Consider the following 17,580-nt stretch of genomic DNA (forward strand, 5'->3'; position numbering starts at 1 on the left):
TGACGGGAGATCCAGATGTTCCCAAAGCAGAGTGTCTGTCCCACGCGGAGGAAGCAGTCAGGAATGCGAAAGACAAGCCTGGGAGCTTCGGGGTTTGGGAAACTCAATGGGCGCTCGGAGGCTGGGTTATTCCGGTCCGACCAGTTGAACACTATGCGCAGCACTACCGACAACTACTTTACTGGAAACGAGAGCGAACTGAGAGAACCGTCTGCGTGCGATGGAACAAGGACACATAGCTCATCGGGAATCGACCAGAGTGGTCCTGGTCGCCATGAAAGGGCGCTGGACAAATGATATCGGGGAAATAAGAAAAGAGAATAAAAAGGGAACACAGACCAAAAAAACAGGGGAAAAAAGATAGCAAGGACGCGAATCAAAAGGGAAGAACAAACGGGATTTCTAGTACTGCAAGTTGAGGGAATTCAACACCTATACTCCACGGGCCAGGCGCCGCCGTGCAATCCGTGTATCCCAAAAGAAATCTTCAAGATCTCTGATGCAGTCGGTGATGAAGACCATCCTTGCCGCACCCAAGTTTCCTTCCCCATGACTGAGAGAGACGAAGCTATGCAGTCTTGCAATCCCCCGCAGACAGACTCGCACAGATAAGGGTATCACTTTTTCCTCCGAAAGAGCTGTCTCAGACACCTCCAGAACTCCAGGCCATGACCTCCCATCATTGCGTGAAATTCGTCATAAACCTTGCAACGAAACGCTGAAAGGTTCCACTCGCTTCACTCATACTCCGCCTCCTTCCGTGTCAACTCCTCTCCATGCTGCTGGATCCAGGTATAAGTCCAGCAAAATTCGTGTTTCACCGACCCAGAGCAGTCGACCCCCTGTCACATCAGACAGCAAATCAACAGATAGACATTTCACTCAGGGTGTGTATGCCAACTTCAATCGAGGCGTGCCATCATCTCCTCCTTTGTCAGAGGCTTGAAGTTGTCGATATCGAGCCCTTGGGCCTCAAGAGCCGGCCGTACGTGAGCGGGAACCAATTGGTTGTTCAGCGAGGGCGCGATCGACAGCTCTGTAGTAGCAGTGTTAGCAGATAGGCAAGTACCGCACAAAAAACAAAAAAAAAAAAAAAACAGAATGGTGTGTACCATGTCGCGAGAAATCGAAGAGCGTGGGCATCTCCTTGGCCGGGTTGTTGTGGTGACGCGAATCCGGTAGCCGAGTGCTGGGGTCCCGAAGCTCATCGAAGAAGGGGTGGCACATGGCTTCAATAGCCGACAGGCGTTGCGTAGGCGTATATTCCAAGAGGGCGGAGATGAGATCGATGGCCTCTGGGGGCGCCTTGCGGAACACCTTGTTGAAGGGATGCGGCTTGATCTGCGGGAACTTGTGCTCCATGTAGTTGGGGTTCATAGTCCGGATTTGCTCGCGCGTTGGGGTTCCGAGAACCTTGATGATTTCCACCAGCTGGTCAATGCCCGATTCACCAGGGAAGAGGGGTTGTCCGAGCATCAGCTCGGCCATCACACAGCCGGTCGACCAAACATCTAGAGTTTGGTTAGCATGCGACCGATCTAAAAGGGGGATTCACGTACCGATCTTGGTTGTGTAGTTGGTCGCGCCAAAGATCAACTCGGGCGCGCGGTAGTAGCGGGAACAGATGTAGGAGACGTTGGGTTCATTTTCGATCAGGATCTTAGCAGACCCGAAGTCGCAGAGTTTCAGGACACCCGTGTTGGGGTCCAGGAGCAGATTCTGCGGCTTGATGTCCCGATGGCATATCCCTTGCGAGTGAATGTACGCCAGCGACCGGAACAGCTGGTAGATGTACAGCTTGACCTCCAGCATCGGCATTGTTGTCTTGAGCTTGTTGAAGTACCGCGATGCGCGATACACCGTCTCCGGGACGTACTCCAAAACGAGGTTCAAGTACACTTCATCTTTCTGTGAGAGGGTTGTCAGTCAGTTCAGCAGGGGGCCTGGTCAGGCGGCGGGGAGCATACCCGGTCGCCGTTGGAGTAGTAAAAGGCCTTGAGCTCGACGATGTTGGGGTGTCGCACGATCCGCATAATCTGCAGCTCACGATTCTATCACAACGAGTCAGTGACAACCCCGACCCAACCCTGTGCGTGTGTCGAATGTCTACCTTAAACCGCTTATCCTGCAGGACTCGTTTGATGGCTGCGTCCTCGCCGCTGGGGGACATCTTGGTCTGGAACACCACACCAAACGAACCATTGCCCACAATCTTGCATTGTGTGTACGAGATTTCCTTGGATTCCCCCGTCAGTCCATCTTGGACCTTCTCGCGGATGACCTCTGTGCGGTGGGAAAGCGTGTTAGTGAGGGTCGATAGGCGAAGGAAATCAATTGGACTGTGATCTTACCACCCATGCGCAGACTCGGAAACAACCCAGGCCGACTCTGTGACATCACGGAGGTTGGTCGAGATGACGGCAAGGCGGCGGGGAGGGGAGTGTCGAGAGGGTAAGTATTATCGGGAAGGAGGACTGCACTTCAAGAGTGGATGGCGGGAAAGGGAAAGGAAAGACGTTGGGGCGTCCGTTTTGGGCAGAGTGACGGTGGAGCAGCAGATCGAGCGGATAATGAGATGATAGAGCAGAGAAGTGGAGGGGGGGGGGGAAAGGTGGGAGGTGTGGAAGGAGGGGGGGGGGGTGGGTAAGGTCAGGTAGAAAGGGTAAGGAGAGGAAAATAACACCAGGAGGTGCGAGTGCCAAGAAGGGTTAGAGGGAAACCGGGCGGAAGACTGAGAAGACAGAGATAGAGAGAGAGGGAAAGGAAAGAGGACGAAGTGGGAAGGGAAAGAGAGAGAGAGCGAGCAGTGGAAGAGGGAGGCAGGAAACAGACGGGGCAAAATCACGAGGTTCGGCCAATGACTGCCAGTTAGGTGGGTTTGGCGTGGGTATTTTGGGGCAGGCCAGCGGGGGGTGGGTGAGTGAGGATCAGGTCACTAACTACTGTCGAGACCAAACCCAAATCCCACTCGAAAAGAAGAACCCGACCGAGGGGAATTGCGAGGAAATGATAGGACTGAGTGAGTATAGGCCGGAGTGGATTCGAGCGTACTGTACCGTATCACCGGCGCCTTTGCGATGATATCATCGGCGGTAATTAATACACGAGTTACTGGACGGCCGGACTGAACTGCATTCCTGTCCGCGCACTGCACGGCGCTGCAGCTGCCGTTGACCGCTGAACCCAACCTGGATTGTATGTACCGTCTCCTCCTCTCCTGCCTCCTAGACGACCTCCGCGGCCCCTCGACTCACTATACCGACCGAGAATAACATCATACGGTCCGCTGTCTGGTGACCCGCGTGATTTTCACAGGAACACTCGCCATTGGCTCCTCGATGGAGGTCACCTGGTGTGTCACGAGACAGACCGCACCTGACTCGTTGGTGGCAAAGCCACTTCCGGAGGAGCTTGGACCACCATGTTCCTGATTCTGTTCTGCTATGTATGTATTGGGATGCACCTGGCCCGAATCGTCCACCGTTGAGTAATGATTCTCGGATTGCTCGGCCCACGGCTGCTCCACGCTGGATTCCGACGTCCTGGACTCGGGGTTTCTCATGTTGCCGCGTACGAGGACATGATCATAGTCCCCTTTGATCCCTACGACCTACGACGACCACCACCCGCCCTGGGGGCTGGGCGGTGGTGGTGCCTGTTTGTCTTGGCAGCTCCCAGCCTCAGCCGATCGCTGTCAGTCGTCCGACTCGCCCTGATTGGAGACAGCCCGAGCCCGCAAAAGAAACGGTTCCCAGGTTCGGCATGATCTCAAGGGCAAGAATTGACGGCCCTTTCCGTCGTGCACATGGTCCACGCCATCTTCTTCACCGGACATCGGGTGTGACATCCGCGCCCGGGCTGCCATTGCGAGTCCCGGATGCTACTACCGAGTATGGACGCACCGTCCTCAAAGCATTGACTATTCGCGGCACCACATGTAATAATAATCCCTCTACTCCGTAGCTCGCCATGGGCATGTCCTTTTAAGCTCGAGCCCTGTTTCATTCAGGATGATTTCTCCCGTAGGGCCAATTGTCCAATTGGATGGGATCTACCTCGTTCGCGACGATCCAAATCTATGCGCGACGGATCTGCCTCGGGGGCATGTCGAAAGAATTCCAGCCGCGCGAGATGATGTGCCTGAAGCTCATAATATGTCATAGCGGCCGACAAATCCTACACAATCCTTCTTTGTCCCTTGCTTGGGTCCGATGTATGGCGCGGGATCTCACCGATCTCGAAAAAAAGAAAGATTGTCCGAAACAAGGGCCGTGTGCCTTAATCCTTCGGGCATCGGATTTGCCAGGAAATAATAAGGTGGACACCCCAATACACCCATCCCTCCATCCAACGGACGAGAATAATAAATAATCACTCGTCTAGGATTAATTCGGATTATTAGAGGAGGGAGGGGGGGAGCTCGGACCCCTTTCTAAAGCAGCCAGTCCCGAAATCAGCAACCAAAAAAAAAGCCGGGAACTAATTTTTTTTTCGTTTCGCTCGTTTCATGGAGAGTGAATCACGGGGACAGGGGAAGCGAAACGGTAATGATGTCAGGGTGGATGACACTACAGTCTACAAAATCCGGCCGATTATCTCACGATCCAGGACCTGGGTCAGTAATTTTTGCCGACAGACTTTGACCATTGATTGAGTGGGGGGGAAGGGTGAACGGTTTGCTCCAGCACTGGGATTGTGCATAACTGAGGTGCCGGAAGTGGATGGATAGTGGGCCTCGCATTGGTTGCTGCGAATGGGCCAAGAGGATCCGCTCGGACTGACTGCACCGATCACCGCTTTGATAATAGGCCGGGCATTACGGTCAGGCGGTACATCAGGTGACTGACCATACGCCTAGTTCTTCAGACCGGAATTCTTACAATCGTGATACTCATGGTTCAGACCTGTTTTACATTGACCCGTCTATAATGTGACAACAAACCATACCCAGCACTCTCCATAGTCCCCATCCATGCATCTCATCTCATCCCTCGCAATCCCACGGCAGAAACACAAAATGGGTAACAAGAAGACACGGGACCAAAAGAGGGGGGAAACAAAAGACAAACGTAGAATCTATACAGGGCAAAAAGGTGTGCATCTCCATGGCGCCAAAACAGTTGCCGCCTGGAACCGGATTTCCGAGCGGGATATACCGAGGGAAGAGAGACATCGGACAGCGAAGAGAACTACTAAAACAGGGGAGGTGAAGAGGTGATTAGATCGGGAGAGTGATGGGGGAGGGAAGAGAACGGCTCAATCCGGAATCGAACCGGAATGGCTTAGAACGGCGGCGGCTGGATGTTGGCAGCATCGGCCTTCTCCTGCTGCTCCATCAGCTCCTCGCCAGCGATCTCGAGCGAGACCGCGAGGCCGACCTTGGCGGATTGCTAAAAAAAAAAAAAAAGTCATTAGTGTCTGCTTTCAGTCCATTGAAACAATGTGCTTACCTTGGCCTGGTCAATCTCACCAGCAAAGGTAAGAGAGATGGGCATGGCGATCCGCTTCTCCAGGAGACAGCTAACCTTGCCGGCACTATCGACCTGAGCTCGGAATGAGGAAGCCCGGAAGTCATACTTGGCACCAATCGCGGTGGTCCCGTCACGGCTGGGACCGCCCATCATAAGGGCAGCCGCATTGGGAGAGAACTGGAGGTTCATGTCGACACCGGCCTCAACCCGCTCAGAGAGCTTGCGCCAGTACGTGGCGGCAAAGGTGCCCTGAGCCTGCAGCTGGGCGGTGGCAATCCAATCCTCACCCTTGTACTTGCCGCAATAAGAAAGAGCAGTCTCTGGACGAGCGTTGAGACCCTGGCGCTGCCAGATTGCCTCGAAACCAAGAGCCAGGCTGGGGGTGACGGACTGCAGGTAGCTGCCCACGAAGATGCCGGTCAGACCACCTTCCAGGAAGGACGGGTTGAATGCCTTGAGAGATGCGGAGAAATCGGAGCCGGTATAGTCGTTGTCAATCTGGAGCAGGCCCTGAGCGCCACCCTGCATGATCTGAGCGTTGGTCTTGGTGACCAACGACTGGTTCCAACGCCAGTTGTAGACCGCGGCGAGAGAGCCATCACTGCCGAAGTTGCCTTGCATGAAAATCTATTGCAGAAATATCCAGTTAGACCAGAAAATGGGAATCGAATGAGAGAGTAAGAAGATTTACCTTGGGGCTGCCGTACATGGCGGAGAAAGCGTACGGTGGCAGATTTCCCGACGAGCCCATGGAGAAGGCGTGCGAGACGCGGAACAGGGGAGACATGCCGAACACCTTGGTCAAATCTGCCCGGAGACCCGAGAACATGAAGTTGGACAGCATGACCTCCTTCTGGACCTCCCGCGCGATGTTGTCCACAGTTCCGGGATTGGGCAGATTGAGCAGCGCCCTTCGCTCGGCGAACGAGGTGTATGCATCCTTGATAGCCGCGGCGGCGGGGTTGTCGGTGACAAAGGAGAGAGATGATAGATCGGCCATTTTGATCGGAGGTGCTGATCGTCAATGATTGCTTGTTGTGTCGTCACGCGATGCCGGAGCACAGAGTCTGTCGAAACCTGCGGAGAAGAAGGGCTGCCAAAAAATTAAAAAGAAAAAGACAAGATTTGAGACCAGCCCGGGCAGAGAGAGAGATCTGGGACGAACAAACGTCTCAGATGAGCAGCAGAGATGTTGCGGAAAGAGGTATTCTGGGGGTAGGACACTTCAGGAGGGAACAAGGACTGTCGAGAAAAATCCCGGTCACCTGTTGTTTGGCGTCTTTGGTTGCTGCCGTCCGCCGGGTTTAGGTAAGCCAACCGGGCGATCACGGGGCGACACAAGAATGAGCTGGAAGTAGATAAACCAACGTCCACGCCTGCGCCCAGAAAGAATTTTTTTTTGTTGAGGGACCTGTTCATCCGGGCATCTATCCTCTTGGAGATTCCACCTGTGCAGATAACAGTTGAGGTCGGACGGCGTAGTCCACCTCATACCGCCCCAACCCTCGTGCCTTGCTTTGCTTGCGACATACCCGAAACATCTCCCCGTCTGGATATCGGCCTCTTTGGCTGTTTTTTCTTACTCGTCTGAGCTGCCTTGCAGGCCTCACTACGGGCATTTGATATATATACCTAGCGATCCTTCTTTTCCACGCTCAGTGGGATCTGCATCCTAGCATGGATACTCTACTGTAAGTTGCTTCCTTCTCCCCCCAAATGGACACGATATTCCGATGCGTGCCCCCCATCTGGTACAGAAAGTCCAGACTACAATCTACCTATGGTCGACAGTACCCACTGGCAGACTGTTTTCTTGGGAGATGCCAGTTGCTATTCATGTACCTTCGAGCTGACGTCAGGTAGCACGGCCGAGATTGTGGCCAACTCTCCCCAATTTCGGCGCAAGTCCTCCACCTTTGTCGATGCGATCCATGACTTGCCGGAAAAGGCCGAACTGGCACCGGCCCAGCTGTACAGCACAGAATCCGGCCGACTCTTTCATTCCGGTCGCATTGTGATCATCACTGTCGGTTTACCCGCACGCGGGAAAACGTACGGCCATCACCCCAATATGAACATCGTTCAAGACGACTGATCCAGGGCATTTTCGATAGGCATATTTCCGTAGCTCTAGCCCGATACCTTCGATGGTAAGTATTTTGTGATTAATTACATTACTGTGAGTATGGCAGACACTATACTAACTAAAGGCTACTCTAGGCTTGGGGTCAAAACCAGAATTTTCCACCTGGGTGATTACCGTCGTGCCACAATCCCGTTTGGCGAGGATATGCCAGATGACTACTTTTTTGTCAACGGTAAGTGCTGCTTTGGTCCTTGCGGCTGGGTCATGGGATGGTTCACTGGGACCGTTGCTAACAATGTGTGCAGCGACTGCATCATCCGTTCTTCTGCGCCAAAAGATTGTGAGGAAATGTCGAGAAGACATCTATCACTTTCTGAATAATGAGAAGGGGCAAATTGCGATATATGATGCCGTGAATCCATTGGCCTCCGGGCGGCGCTCACTGGCAAAGGAATTCGCAAAACATGACATCGAGGTGGGCAGAAGCATCTAACTTTATATGGTACTAAACTGACACTCCAGACAGACATTATTCATCGAGTCTTGGTGCGACGACGAACGTATTATCGAGGAAAATGTTCGCAGGGTGAAGATATCTTCTCCTGACGTGGGTACCGGCCTCAATATTGCTTAGAGCACGAACTGACTGTCTTAGTATGTTGGATGGAACTCCGAGGATGCTATCAAGCACTATTTGGCACGCATCTCCTCTCGAATTCCCCAGTTCCAGACCATGGAAGAAAAGGATTTGAATTACATCAAGGTATGCAAATCTAGTTGATTCGTTCGATTGGCATACTCATCCAGCATAGATGATGAACGCAGGCGAGCGATTGATCGTAAACAACTGCAGCTTTGGGTATTTGTCCAACCGCATCGTGTTCTATCTTCTGAACCTCCACATCAAGTCACGACGGACTTACTTTGCGCGAGTACGTGATTTTCCATGCATGGTTAGGCAGTTAAACTGACCTGTATCCAGGCTGGTGTGTCAGTAGGGGCAGACTCTTACAAGGCCGATGTTTCTTTGTCCGAACAGGGAGAAGACTACGCCAAGAAAATGACCGAATGCCTACTCGCTCACAGAGAATTGGAAAAGCAGGCACTGCTTGATCGAGGTGAACCGGAGCCTGAGTTGAGACCATTGAAGGTCTGGACATCTACAAGACGCAGAACGGTCGAGACAGCACAGTACCTCTATGAGAATGGCTACAAAGTCCGGCAAAGGTCTCAGATGAGTCAACTAAAACCGGGAGTCTGCGAGAAGATGTCCGAGAAGCGGATCCGGCAGGAATACCCGGATGAGGTTGCCAAACATGAACTGGACCCTTACCATCACCGGTATCCTCGTGCGGAGGTACGTGATTCTTAACCCATATACTGTGTGCGATGACTGACTGTGTATGTGTGCTAGTCATATCATGACCTCGCCGTTCGTCTGGAGCCCATCATCCTGGAGCTGGAGAGAGAGCAGAATGACCTGCTTATCATTGCGCACGAAAGCGTACTGAGAGTGTTGTACGGCTACTTGATGGCCTGCAACGCGGCAGATATTCCATTCTTAGAATTCCCTCGGGACGAGATCATTGAGGTAAACCACATTTGAGAACGAAAATGGTGAAGCCGTGGCTAACTCAGAGTGGTCCAGATCATTCCCGAAAGCTATCAGAACGAGGCGCAGAGGATCCATATTCCAGATCTCCCTGAAAGTATCGTGCCAGACTCCCCTGAGGACTTGAAGATTCCGGTGCCCCCAAGCGGAATGATGTCGCCCATTCAAGGACTGGGCAGCCCGCAGTCCGGCCTTGCAACCCCGGCGAGTGGATTTCGAACTCCTAGTGGACTTCGTACACCTCGCGAGCTCACACAGCAGCACGTCGAAGATGTCGTCTAGTTGGCTGTCCCTAAGTTGTGCTGTGTCTATTATCCCATTGCCCCGTTTCTTTTTCATCACAATGCCAGTATGATAATCTAGCCTCCATGTAGTGTCGAGACAAAGACAATATTATCTCCTTGCTGCAGCTCATACTTCTCCTCGCCCTCCAATTCCCAATCGGCATCGTTGATAAGCACCAGAATACCCGGTCGACTGTAGACAAGATCAGCTCTTGAGGTATCACCAATGGAATCCCAATCCACGTACACATTGTCCTCCATGATAAACATCTCTTTCCGCTGATCCTGCATAATATTGTCGACCAAGTAACGGAGCAGATAGGCGATGTCAGGCCGGGCGCCATCGTCTAAGTTAGCTGGTAGGGTGACGTTGTGCTTGCGCTCGTTGGAGAAAAGCAGCTCCAGTCCCCCACTGTGCGTACGTAAGTCAGAAAGTGGCTCTCATGAATCCACGGGGGGGTTAGCCATACGTAAACTCAACGGCAATGGAGATCTCTCCGTCTTCTGGTGCAGATTGAGCCATGGCGTAGAATGACTGAGATTATTTGCAGAGTTGAAGGAAAGTCGAGGCAGACGAGGGGATGGGCGGGACACCGACTTCTTATCGATAAGCCAGTTCTTTCTTCCGCAAAAAAGGTCGGCTCTCTTCCTCTCCACAGCCCATTGCAACAACACAAACACGATCCTGGTAGCTCCGGGCCTGCGCAAGCCGTCATGGCATCTGTTGCGACCGAATATATCAGCGTCGGTGGCAATCGGCATCCTGCCGCCGCCGATTGGGACGTCGAGTCGGGTGTGCTTGCCTTCGGTGCAGACAACAATGTTGCTTTATGGGATCCCCTAGTAAGTGCATAGAGAGCTAATTATTGCCTAGAGATGCAGACTCAGTTGCTGACATGCATTATCTTTAGGAGCCTTCCCAGCGCGGAGTCTATTCCCTGCTTGTCGGTCATACCGACAAAGTCAGTGTGGTTAGATTTTACACATGCCCCTCCTCGGACGCCAAACTTCTTTTAACCGGCTCTGTCGACCATACAATCCGGATATGGCGGATGGACGGCCCCGGGTCGCGCAACTTTACCTATGCATATACCCTCAGCGGACACACGGGATCCGTGAATGCAATTGGGATAGCACGCGGTACGGACGTGATCGCGTCTGGAGCCGCCGATGGGACTGTTCGGATCTGGCGCGTTAATGCACAGGGAGAGGTGAAGGCAGAGCTCCTCGACATGATCACGATGAAGCCTCGGTTCTTCCCTCTGTCTCTCTCGCTGCGCGTACTCGAAGGGGATCAGGGCCGGCCCTTGGTTTTGGCTGTTGCGGGCACCACGACCACAGTGCAGATTTATGTTGCGGAATCATCTGTTGGAGTACCCAGTTTCCAGCGGTGCGCTGTGCTTGCAGGACATGAGGCCTGGATTAGGTCTTTGTCGTTTACACGCGACTCGGGAAGCACTACCGGAGATCTCTTACTCGCCTCTGCCAGCCAGGACAAGTATATCCGGCTTTGGCGCTTGCAACGGGGCGAAGTGTCTTTCTCTTCTATCATTGACGAAGCTGACCCTTTGCTGGGCGGCATGGAGCCCACCCTCTCCAACAAGGCTCACGAGTTTGAAGCCGCTGGATCGAAATACTCTATCACATTCGAGGCTCTTCTTTTCGGGAATGAAGACTGGATTTACACGACTGCCTGGAATCCCGGTCCAACGCGGTCACAGCTTCTTTCGGCTTCCGCTGACAATACCATAACCATCTGGGAACAGGATTCGGTTTCAGGTGTTTGGATGTCTGTTGAGAGAATGGGTGAGATCAGTGTGCAAAAGGGGTCAACTACGGCTACTGGTAGTGCTGGTGGATTTTGGATTGGGCTCTGGTCTCCGGACGGCAAGGAGGTAGTGAGTCTTGGCCGAACAGGAAGCTGGAGAGCCTGGAGATATGATACCGATGCAGACATCTGGGTGCAGAAGTTTGGCATATCAGGCCATGTACGTTCGGCCAACGGTGTTCAATGGGAGCCTACCGGTGGCTATCTTCTGTCGACTAGTGCGGATCAAACCACTCGTCTCCATGCGCAATGGGTTCGGGAGAACCAGGCGTCGTGGCATGAGTTCTCTCGCCCGCAAATTCATGGGTACGATCTGAACTGCGTCGACACGTTAGGGCCTGCACAATTTGTTTCGGGGGCCGACGAAAAACTGCTTCGCGTGTTCAACGAGCCGAAACAGATTGCTCAATTGCTCGAGACCCTCACCGGCTTCCGGCAATCCATTGAAGGTGACATGCCAGACACGGCTGAGATTCCGGTCTTGGGTCTCTCCAACAAGGCGCTTGGAGACGAGGCTCCAGTCGAAGAAGAGGAAACTGGTGACCAAGCGATTAAAACAGCCCCGTCCACAGCACCAGCACCATTGATCATGGATCACCCTCCACTGGAAGATCAGTTGGCTCGGTACACATTGTGGCCAGAACACGAGAAGCTTTATGGGCACGGCTATGAAATTTCCGCAGTGGCTGTCAGTCATGACCGAACTCTTATTGCCACTGCTTGCAAGGCGAGCTCAGTCGACCACGCCGTGATTCGCCTGTACGATACATCGGACTGGCACGAGATCAAACCTTCGCTGGCCGCTCACACATTGACTATTACGGACCTCGCATTCTCCCAAGATGACCGCTACCTTCTCAGTGTTGGACGAGATCGGCAGTGGGCCGTATTTCAACGGACTGAACAAGAACCGAACACTTTCACTGTCTGCGCTTCGAACCCGAAAGGCCACTCCCGAATGATCCTGGGAGCAGCCTGGGCACCGTATGCTGAGACTCCTATCTTCGCTACTGCTGGGAGAGACAAATCAGTCAAGATCTGGGAGAAGACCGATGATACTTTCAGTTGCAATTCGACTGTGGCTGTGACGTCCGCAGTCAGTGCAATTTCTTTCTCGTCCATTATCTACAAGGGCGCATTCGTGCTAGCCGTGGGTGAAGATAATGGAACGATATCAATCCACCGCGTTTCGAGCGACAGTCTGGTATGTCAACACATCGTGACTATTGCTCAGAATCTATCGCCTTCAAAGACAATCACTTCACTATCATGGCGGCCAGTGCCTGTGGAGGAAGTCGACGGTAGGAATAGGTTCGAGCTTGCAGTGGCAAGTGAGGATACCTCTGCCAGGATATATAGTATCTCGAACCTGTTATCATGAGATATCGGTATATACAAAAACGAATGATGATGGTTGAAAAAGGCAAAACCAACTCCTGCAAATGTTGAATCGACCCATTCAAGAGGTCTAGATGCCCATCCCTAACCGTAAAACAGAACCTGCCAATATGCCATGTGGTTGAACCCAGTAATTGTTGAAACGGCATAACGTGTTAAAAGACTCCTCGCTCAGCAAACAAGACACAAGAAGAAAATGAAATACTTTCTCTTAATCGTGCTTCTCTAAGCCGTAACCACCAACCCCTTCAAGGGATTGATAGGTCTTGGCTTCAGTTCCGCGGCCATTCCGAGGTCCTCTCGATTGGAGATCCTCCTTGAGCCATTTGAGGACCAGCTCACCCAGCCGGCTATTCTCAGACGTCCACTGCGGCACTTGATCATGGAATCGCTCCACGGGACCACACGCCTTGACTTTACCCAGGTGCATGTGCACTAGATGGGTAGGCCATTGGGCGAGATTGTCCAGGATATGCGTAGCATAAACAATAGTGCAAGGACGAGACGCGGTCTCGCGCTTCAAAAAGGCGAGGAAGTTGCTCCGAGACAGCAGGTCTAGATCTACGGTGATCTCGTCAAGAAGGAGAACCTGCCAAGGCCGCAGCAATCCCATTGCCAACTGGACACGGCGCCGTTCGCCGTCGGAGACGGCATGCATGCGCCAGCGGAGATCAATGTCGAGGATTTCGACCAGTTCATCACGTCGCTCAGGGTAGGCATTGCCACCGACCGATGCTAGGAGCGTCGGCACGTCAATATCCGTGCGGACGATGCTGTTGAGCACCCACTCCACGCCTAGGTAGGTGACGCCCTCGAGGCCGTGCTTGAAGGGATCGTTACCGCCCACGGAGACTGTGTTGGAGGGCGCAAGACGTTTCCCCGACACCAGGCGGAGGAGTGTGGTCTTACCAGCGCCATTCGCTGTGCAAATAGGTTAGCTCTTTGCCAATATTATCGAACGATGTGGCGATTACCGCCGATGAGCAAAGTCCGGCTCCCAGCGGGCAGATCCAGAGTCACGTTTTCCAGACCGTCTGAGCCATCCTGGAATTTGTAGGAGAGGTCTCTGACCTCAATTGAGGGTTTATTATTGGTTTCGGCCATTTTCGAGATTGGGTGGATGAGGAGAAGGTGAGTCAGAGGGAAAGGAACGAAAGGCAGATGGGATGAGGTAAAGCCGATATACGGAAGGCGATCCTGACCTAGCCAGCTCACGTGGCCAGGCGCGGTGCTGCTATAATAAATACGGAAGCCCTGCGTAGGTAGCTAACGTAATGGAAACGGAAGGAATTTTCACGCCCGATAATATTATCCGGAAGAAGTCCTTGAGTTTTTTTCTAGGACCCTTTCGCCAGCATGAACTTGCCGTGGAAGCAAAAATGACCCAAAGTTTGGGTTCCCACGCGCCAAAGGGCCGGGACAAGGAAGGCGATACGCTTCAGATTGACGACCCTTGCTAGAAATAGGGATGGAACTCGCACGTAAGTGGGGATGTGTTCAGAGGGGTTGATTAATTGACAACTCTTTAAAAACATCTCGGAGGGCCGTTCAACCACCTCCAGGTGGGCCAAGAGATCATTAACCACCCTTTGACATTGTCCACGAAGGCTGTTGGGGGATGCCACCGTGGGTCTTGATGACTCCTCCTTGTTTCACTTATCCTAAAGATAACTTCTGCTCTTTCTCTAGTGCATCTAAAATGTCTAGCTCCACTACGCTTGACACTTGCATACGGTCATTTCCGTTTTCGCTATTGCAATTGCCTCAACCTTGTGATCCAATTCGGTTCGCCGTACTTTTTGCAGTCACCGCAGATGATACCAGTTTCTTTGTTCTCCTTTATGCTGTGCTCTTTCAGCACCTCTTCAGGGTCTTTCCGAGACCTATCGAGATCTCGGTTCGGGCAGGCCACCTACGATATCGACCACACAGACAGTAACGGCGCCTACAATGAAACAAACTCATTCAGCGATAGGCTACTGGTCACCATGTGAGATGTAAGATGGGAACTTACCCAGGTACCTGTCTGGGTGACTAGTCAACTCCATGCGGTTGTAGTCTGATGATGTAATCACTTTCTCGGTCTCTCTTCAGATCGTTGGTCCATGCCGATAGTGAGCTGCGATAACCGATAATAACCAACCCTCGTTTTCTCTCTTTTTCTTTTTTCCACTTCACTATCCAGTGGACAAGATGCGCATGACATCCTTATGCTCTCAGCCCTGCGATTATTTACCAGACAACGCGCAATGAATCCGCTCATAGCCGTGGTCGGGGCGACGGGCACGGGCAAGTCCAAGGTAAGATAGGGCCTTTTCCCCCCCAGAAAACCACGCGCTTGATTGCTGACAGGTACAGGCAGCTCGCCGTGGATCTGGCCTCTCGATTCAACGGTGAAATCATCAATGGCGACGCGATGCAGATGTACCGCGGGTTGCCCATCATTACCAACCAGATCCCCAACGAGGAGCGAAATGGCATCCCACACCACCTGATTAGCTGTGTCGACCTGGATACCGAGGCGTGGAGGATTGGGTCATTTAAAAAGGAGGCACTCCGATTAATCCAGGATATTCGTTTGCGCGGCAAACTTCCCATCCTCGTCGGCGGCACCCACTATTATACCCAGGCGGTGTTGTTCAAGGAGCAGCTGGTAGATAAGGAGAAGACGGAGGAAGGAGGAGAAGAGGGAGAAGAGGCAGAGGAGTCATCAACTACAGACCTCCCATCCACTTCCGCAAAGTGGCCCATTCTCGACGCGTCTCCAGAAATTCAACTACAGAAACTTCGGGAGGTTGACCCTGTTATGGCTGGGCGATGGCATCCGAAGGATACGCGCAAGATCCGGCGGTCATTGGAGATTTATCTTCAGACGGGACGACCGGCTTCTGAGATTTATGCGGAGCAGAAACTCTTGAAGAAGCAAGCAGTCATGAAAGACGAAGGATTATTACGGTTTGAGAACACTCTCATTCTCTGGGTTCATGCGGAGAAGGAAGTCCTCAATGCGCGCCTGGATGCGCGCGTCGATGATATGGTCAAGCAGGGCTTGATGTCCGAGGCTCAAAAAATGTCTGACTATCTTCAGGATAAAGAATCACAAGGCATCACGATCGACCAGACACGGGGAGTTTGGGTATCAATCGGATTCAAGGAACTGGCGCCTTACTTCGCGGCTGTCCGCCAACCAGATGCAAACGAAAAGGACCTGGAAGACATAAAACAGTCCTGTATCGAGTTCATCCGAATTGCCACTCGCCAGTACGGCGTATCACAAATCAAATGGATCCGAAACAAGCTCTGGCGCGCTCTCTCTGAAGCTGGCGTGATGCGTCGTCTCTACATTCTGGACAGCAGCGATGTCAGTGAGTGGGAGAAATGCATTGCCCAACCGTCGGAGAACATTGTCCAATCAATGCTCGACAACCAGCCTACTCCGGATCCCAAATCGCTGTCAGAGCTGGCGAGCACTGTTCTCGAAGCTAGGGAGGAACAGATGCGAGCAAAAAATACTGATGAACCTATGAAGTGCTTCACCTGTGATGTGTGCCGCAAGACTATGACCGGAGAAGAGCAGTGGCAGATTCACCTGCGTGGTCATGGACATAAAAGGGCTCTCAAGGCTAAGGCAAAAAGAGCTGAACGGGACGCGTATTTGCGGGGACGCGAAGAAGAGGAGAAGGCGAGAAGGGGGGATCTTGATGTAAAATAAATAGTCCATTGAATATGACATCTCCGCTGAGGAAATCTGTACTATCCGATGAGGTTGTTTCATAATTCCACAAGAATAGAATCTTTCCGCTAGATTGACAGAGAGGAGCTTATGTTGATATGTAGATAGACAAAAGTGAACTCAGATATAACGACTATCACATCACGACTGAAATTGAATGACAGGAAAAGGTAAAGTATCACAAGAAAATGAAATAGAAATCAGCTAAACAAGCATGAAAGGAAGCAGATATTCGATATTTCCAGAAAATCGACACGTGCAAATCAATTCCAACCAGCCTCATCCCAGGTCCGGGACTTGTATATTTCTTGAGACCTTTCGAAGGCTCTAAGATTATCCACAGGATGATAGAGAACCCCTTGTATGTTCTTGTTGTGATCGGTGATGGTTCGGGTAAATCCAGGCGACATTTGCAAATTTATATTACTGGGGTCTCTAACCCGGCCCTTGGCGTTCTGTGCTTGGTAGGGGTATGGCATAGTGGGAAACTCGACATATCTTCCATAGGGAAGAAATCCTTCCATATTTTGGTAGTGTTTTAGTCGCCTTTTATTTCTGCTGTTCCAGGTACGGTCGGTTATATCAGCACCAGGCTGGTGAAGAAGGCCTTCAACACTGAGCCGCGTTCGGATATGATGTGGGCCTTGTACATTGCCCTCTTGGAAAGCACCCTTGCCTGGCCGAGAGACATTATAGCCCTGGATATGTACTCGCGTGAGTCTTTTGAGTTGTATCTTCTCATAGGATCAATACTGACCATTGCTATGCGTGGATCCGTTGGTCGTGCGATTTGCATTGGTACTGTCTCTGTCCGTTGACTCTTTGGCCACTGCGCATTGACTTGGTTGAATCGCGGGTCGATAACACCATATGATGCTGCCTGAGGAGGGTGTCTGGGCCGCTGGGGTTCTGGCTCCCGAGGCCGATGAGAAAGGGAAAAGAAGCCATAATTATGAGCTCAGAGATTTTGCAAATCAAGCACATCAAAAAATGGGTATAGATGATACATCTTCAATTTTGTAATCTCATTCTACTGTTCATATTCAACGTAGCTGTAGATCGTTGGCGACTCCAGAATAGACATGTAAATTCAGATGCAGGATAGCCGCGCGATTTCGATTGAGAATGGGCGCTCCTCATATCCTATCATTTCAAGCACTGCCATGGT

The 17,580-nt window shown here is 52.0% G+C and overlaps 7 protein-coding genes across 7 annotated transcripts; 3 read left to right on the top strand and 4 right to left on the bottom strand.

Moving 5' to 3' along the window:
• Positions 1 to 902: 902 nt before the first annotated feature.
• Positions 903 to 2,397, bottom strand: PFLUO_LOCUS3090 (glycogen synthase kinase 3; the record flags this gene model as incomplete). The annotated part of the gene is made up of 6 exons (XM_073780299.1): positions 903 to 1,036; positions 1,113 to 1,511; positions 1,560 to 1,908; positions 1,968 to 2,051; positions 2,111 to 2,283; positions 2,352 to 2,397. 6 exons carry the CDS (start codon positions 2,395 to 2,397, stop codon positions 903 to 905), a joined length of 1,185 nt encoding a protein of 394 aa, XP_073637168.1.
• A 2,885-nt stretch (positions 2,398 to 5,282) lies between these two features.
• PFLUO_LOCUS3091 (translocase of outer mitochondrial membrane) lies at positions 5,283 to 6,471 on the bottom strand (the record flags this gene model as incomplete). The annotated part of the gene is made up of 3 exons (XM_073780301.1): positions 5,283 to 5,390; positions 5,451 to 6,098; positions 6,163 to 6,471. 3 exons carry the CDS (start codon positions 6,469 to 6,471, stop codon positions 5,283 to 5,285), a joined length of 1,065 nt encoding a protein of 354 aa, XP_073637169.1.
• A 780-nt stretch (positions 6,472 to 7,251) lies between these two features.
• Positions 7,252 to 9,451, top strand: PFLUO_LOCUS3092 (uncharacterized protein; the record flags this gene model as incomplete). The annotated part of the gene is made up of 10 exons (XM_073780302.1): positions 7,252 to 7,523; positions 7,586 to 7,621; positions 7,692 to 7,789; positions 7,863 to 8,032; positions 8,084 to 8,164; positions 8,213 to 8,320; positions 8,370 to 8,489; positions 8,540 to 8,914; positions 8,972 to 9,148; positions 9,206 to 9,451. 10 exons carry the CDS (start codon positions 7,252 to 7,254, stop codon positions 9,449 to 9,451), a joined length of 1,683 nt encoding a protein of 560 aa, XP_073637170.1.
• Positions 9,452 to 9,528: 77 nt separating this feature from the next.
• On the bottom strand, positions 9,529 to 9,976 carry PFLUO_LOCUS3093 (Ubiquitin- modifier 1; the record flags this gene model as incomplete). The annotated part of the gene is made up of 3 exons (XM_073780303.1): positions 9,529 to 9,646; positions 9,701 to 9,865; positions 9,924 to 9,976. The coding sequence occupies 3 exons, from the start codon at positions 9,974 to 9,976 to the stop codon at positions 9,529 to 9,531; spliced, it is 336 nt and encodes a 111-aa protein (XP_073637171.1).
• Positions 9,977 to 10,167: 191 nt separating this feature from the next.
• Positions 10,168 to 12,662, top strand: PFLUO_LOCUS3094 (Elongator subunit elp2; the record flags this gene model as incomplete). The annotated part of the gene is made up of 2 exons (XM_073780304.1): positions 10,168 to 10,296; positions 10,365 to 12,662. 2 exons carry the CDS (start codon positions 10,168 to 10,170, stop codon positions 12,660 to 12,662), a joined length of 2,427 nt encoding a protein of 808 aa, XP_073637172.1.
• A 228-nt stretch (positions 12,663 to 12,890) lies between these two features.
• Positions 12,891 to 13,783, bottom strand: PFLUO_LOCUS3095 (CCR4-NOT regulatory complex component; the record flags this gene model as incomplete). The annotated part of the gene is made up of 2 exons (XM_073780305.1): positions 12,891 to 13,600; positions 13,654 to 13,783. 2 exons carry the CDS (start codon positions 13,781 to 13,783, stop codon positions 12,891 to 12,893), a joined length of 840 nt encoding a protein of 279 aa, XP_073637173.1.
• A 1,145-nt stretch (positions 13,784 to 14,928) lies between these two features.
• Positions 14,929 to 16,391, top strand: PFLUO_LOCUS3096 (mitochondrial; the record flags this gene model as incomplete). Its single annotated transcript, XM_073780306.1, has 2 exons — positions 14,929 to 14,979; positions 15,042 to 16,391. 2 exons carry the CDS (start codon positions 14,929 to 14,931, stop codon positions 16,389 to 16,391), a joined length of 1,401 nt encoding a protein of 466 aa, XP_073637174.1.
• Positions 16,392 to 17,580: the final 1,189 nt, after the last annotated feature.

Source organism: Penicillium psychrofluorescens, assembly GCF_964197705.1.
Source record: "Penicillium psychrofluorescens genome assembly, chromosome: 2".
Lineage (NCBI taxonomy): Eukaryota > Fungi > Ascomycota > Eurotiomycetes > Eurotiales > Aspergillaceae > Penicillium > Penicillium psychrofluorescens.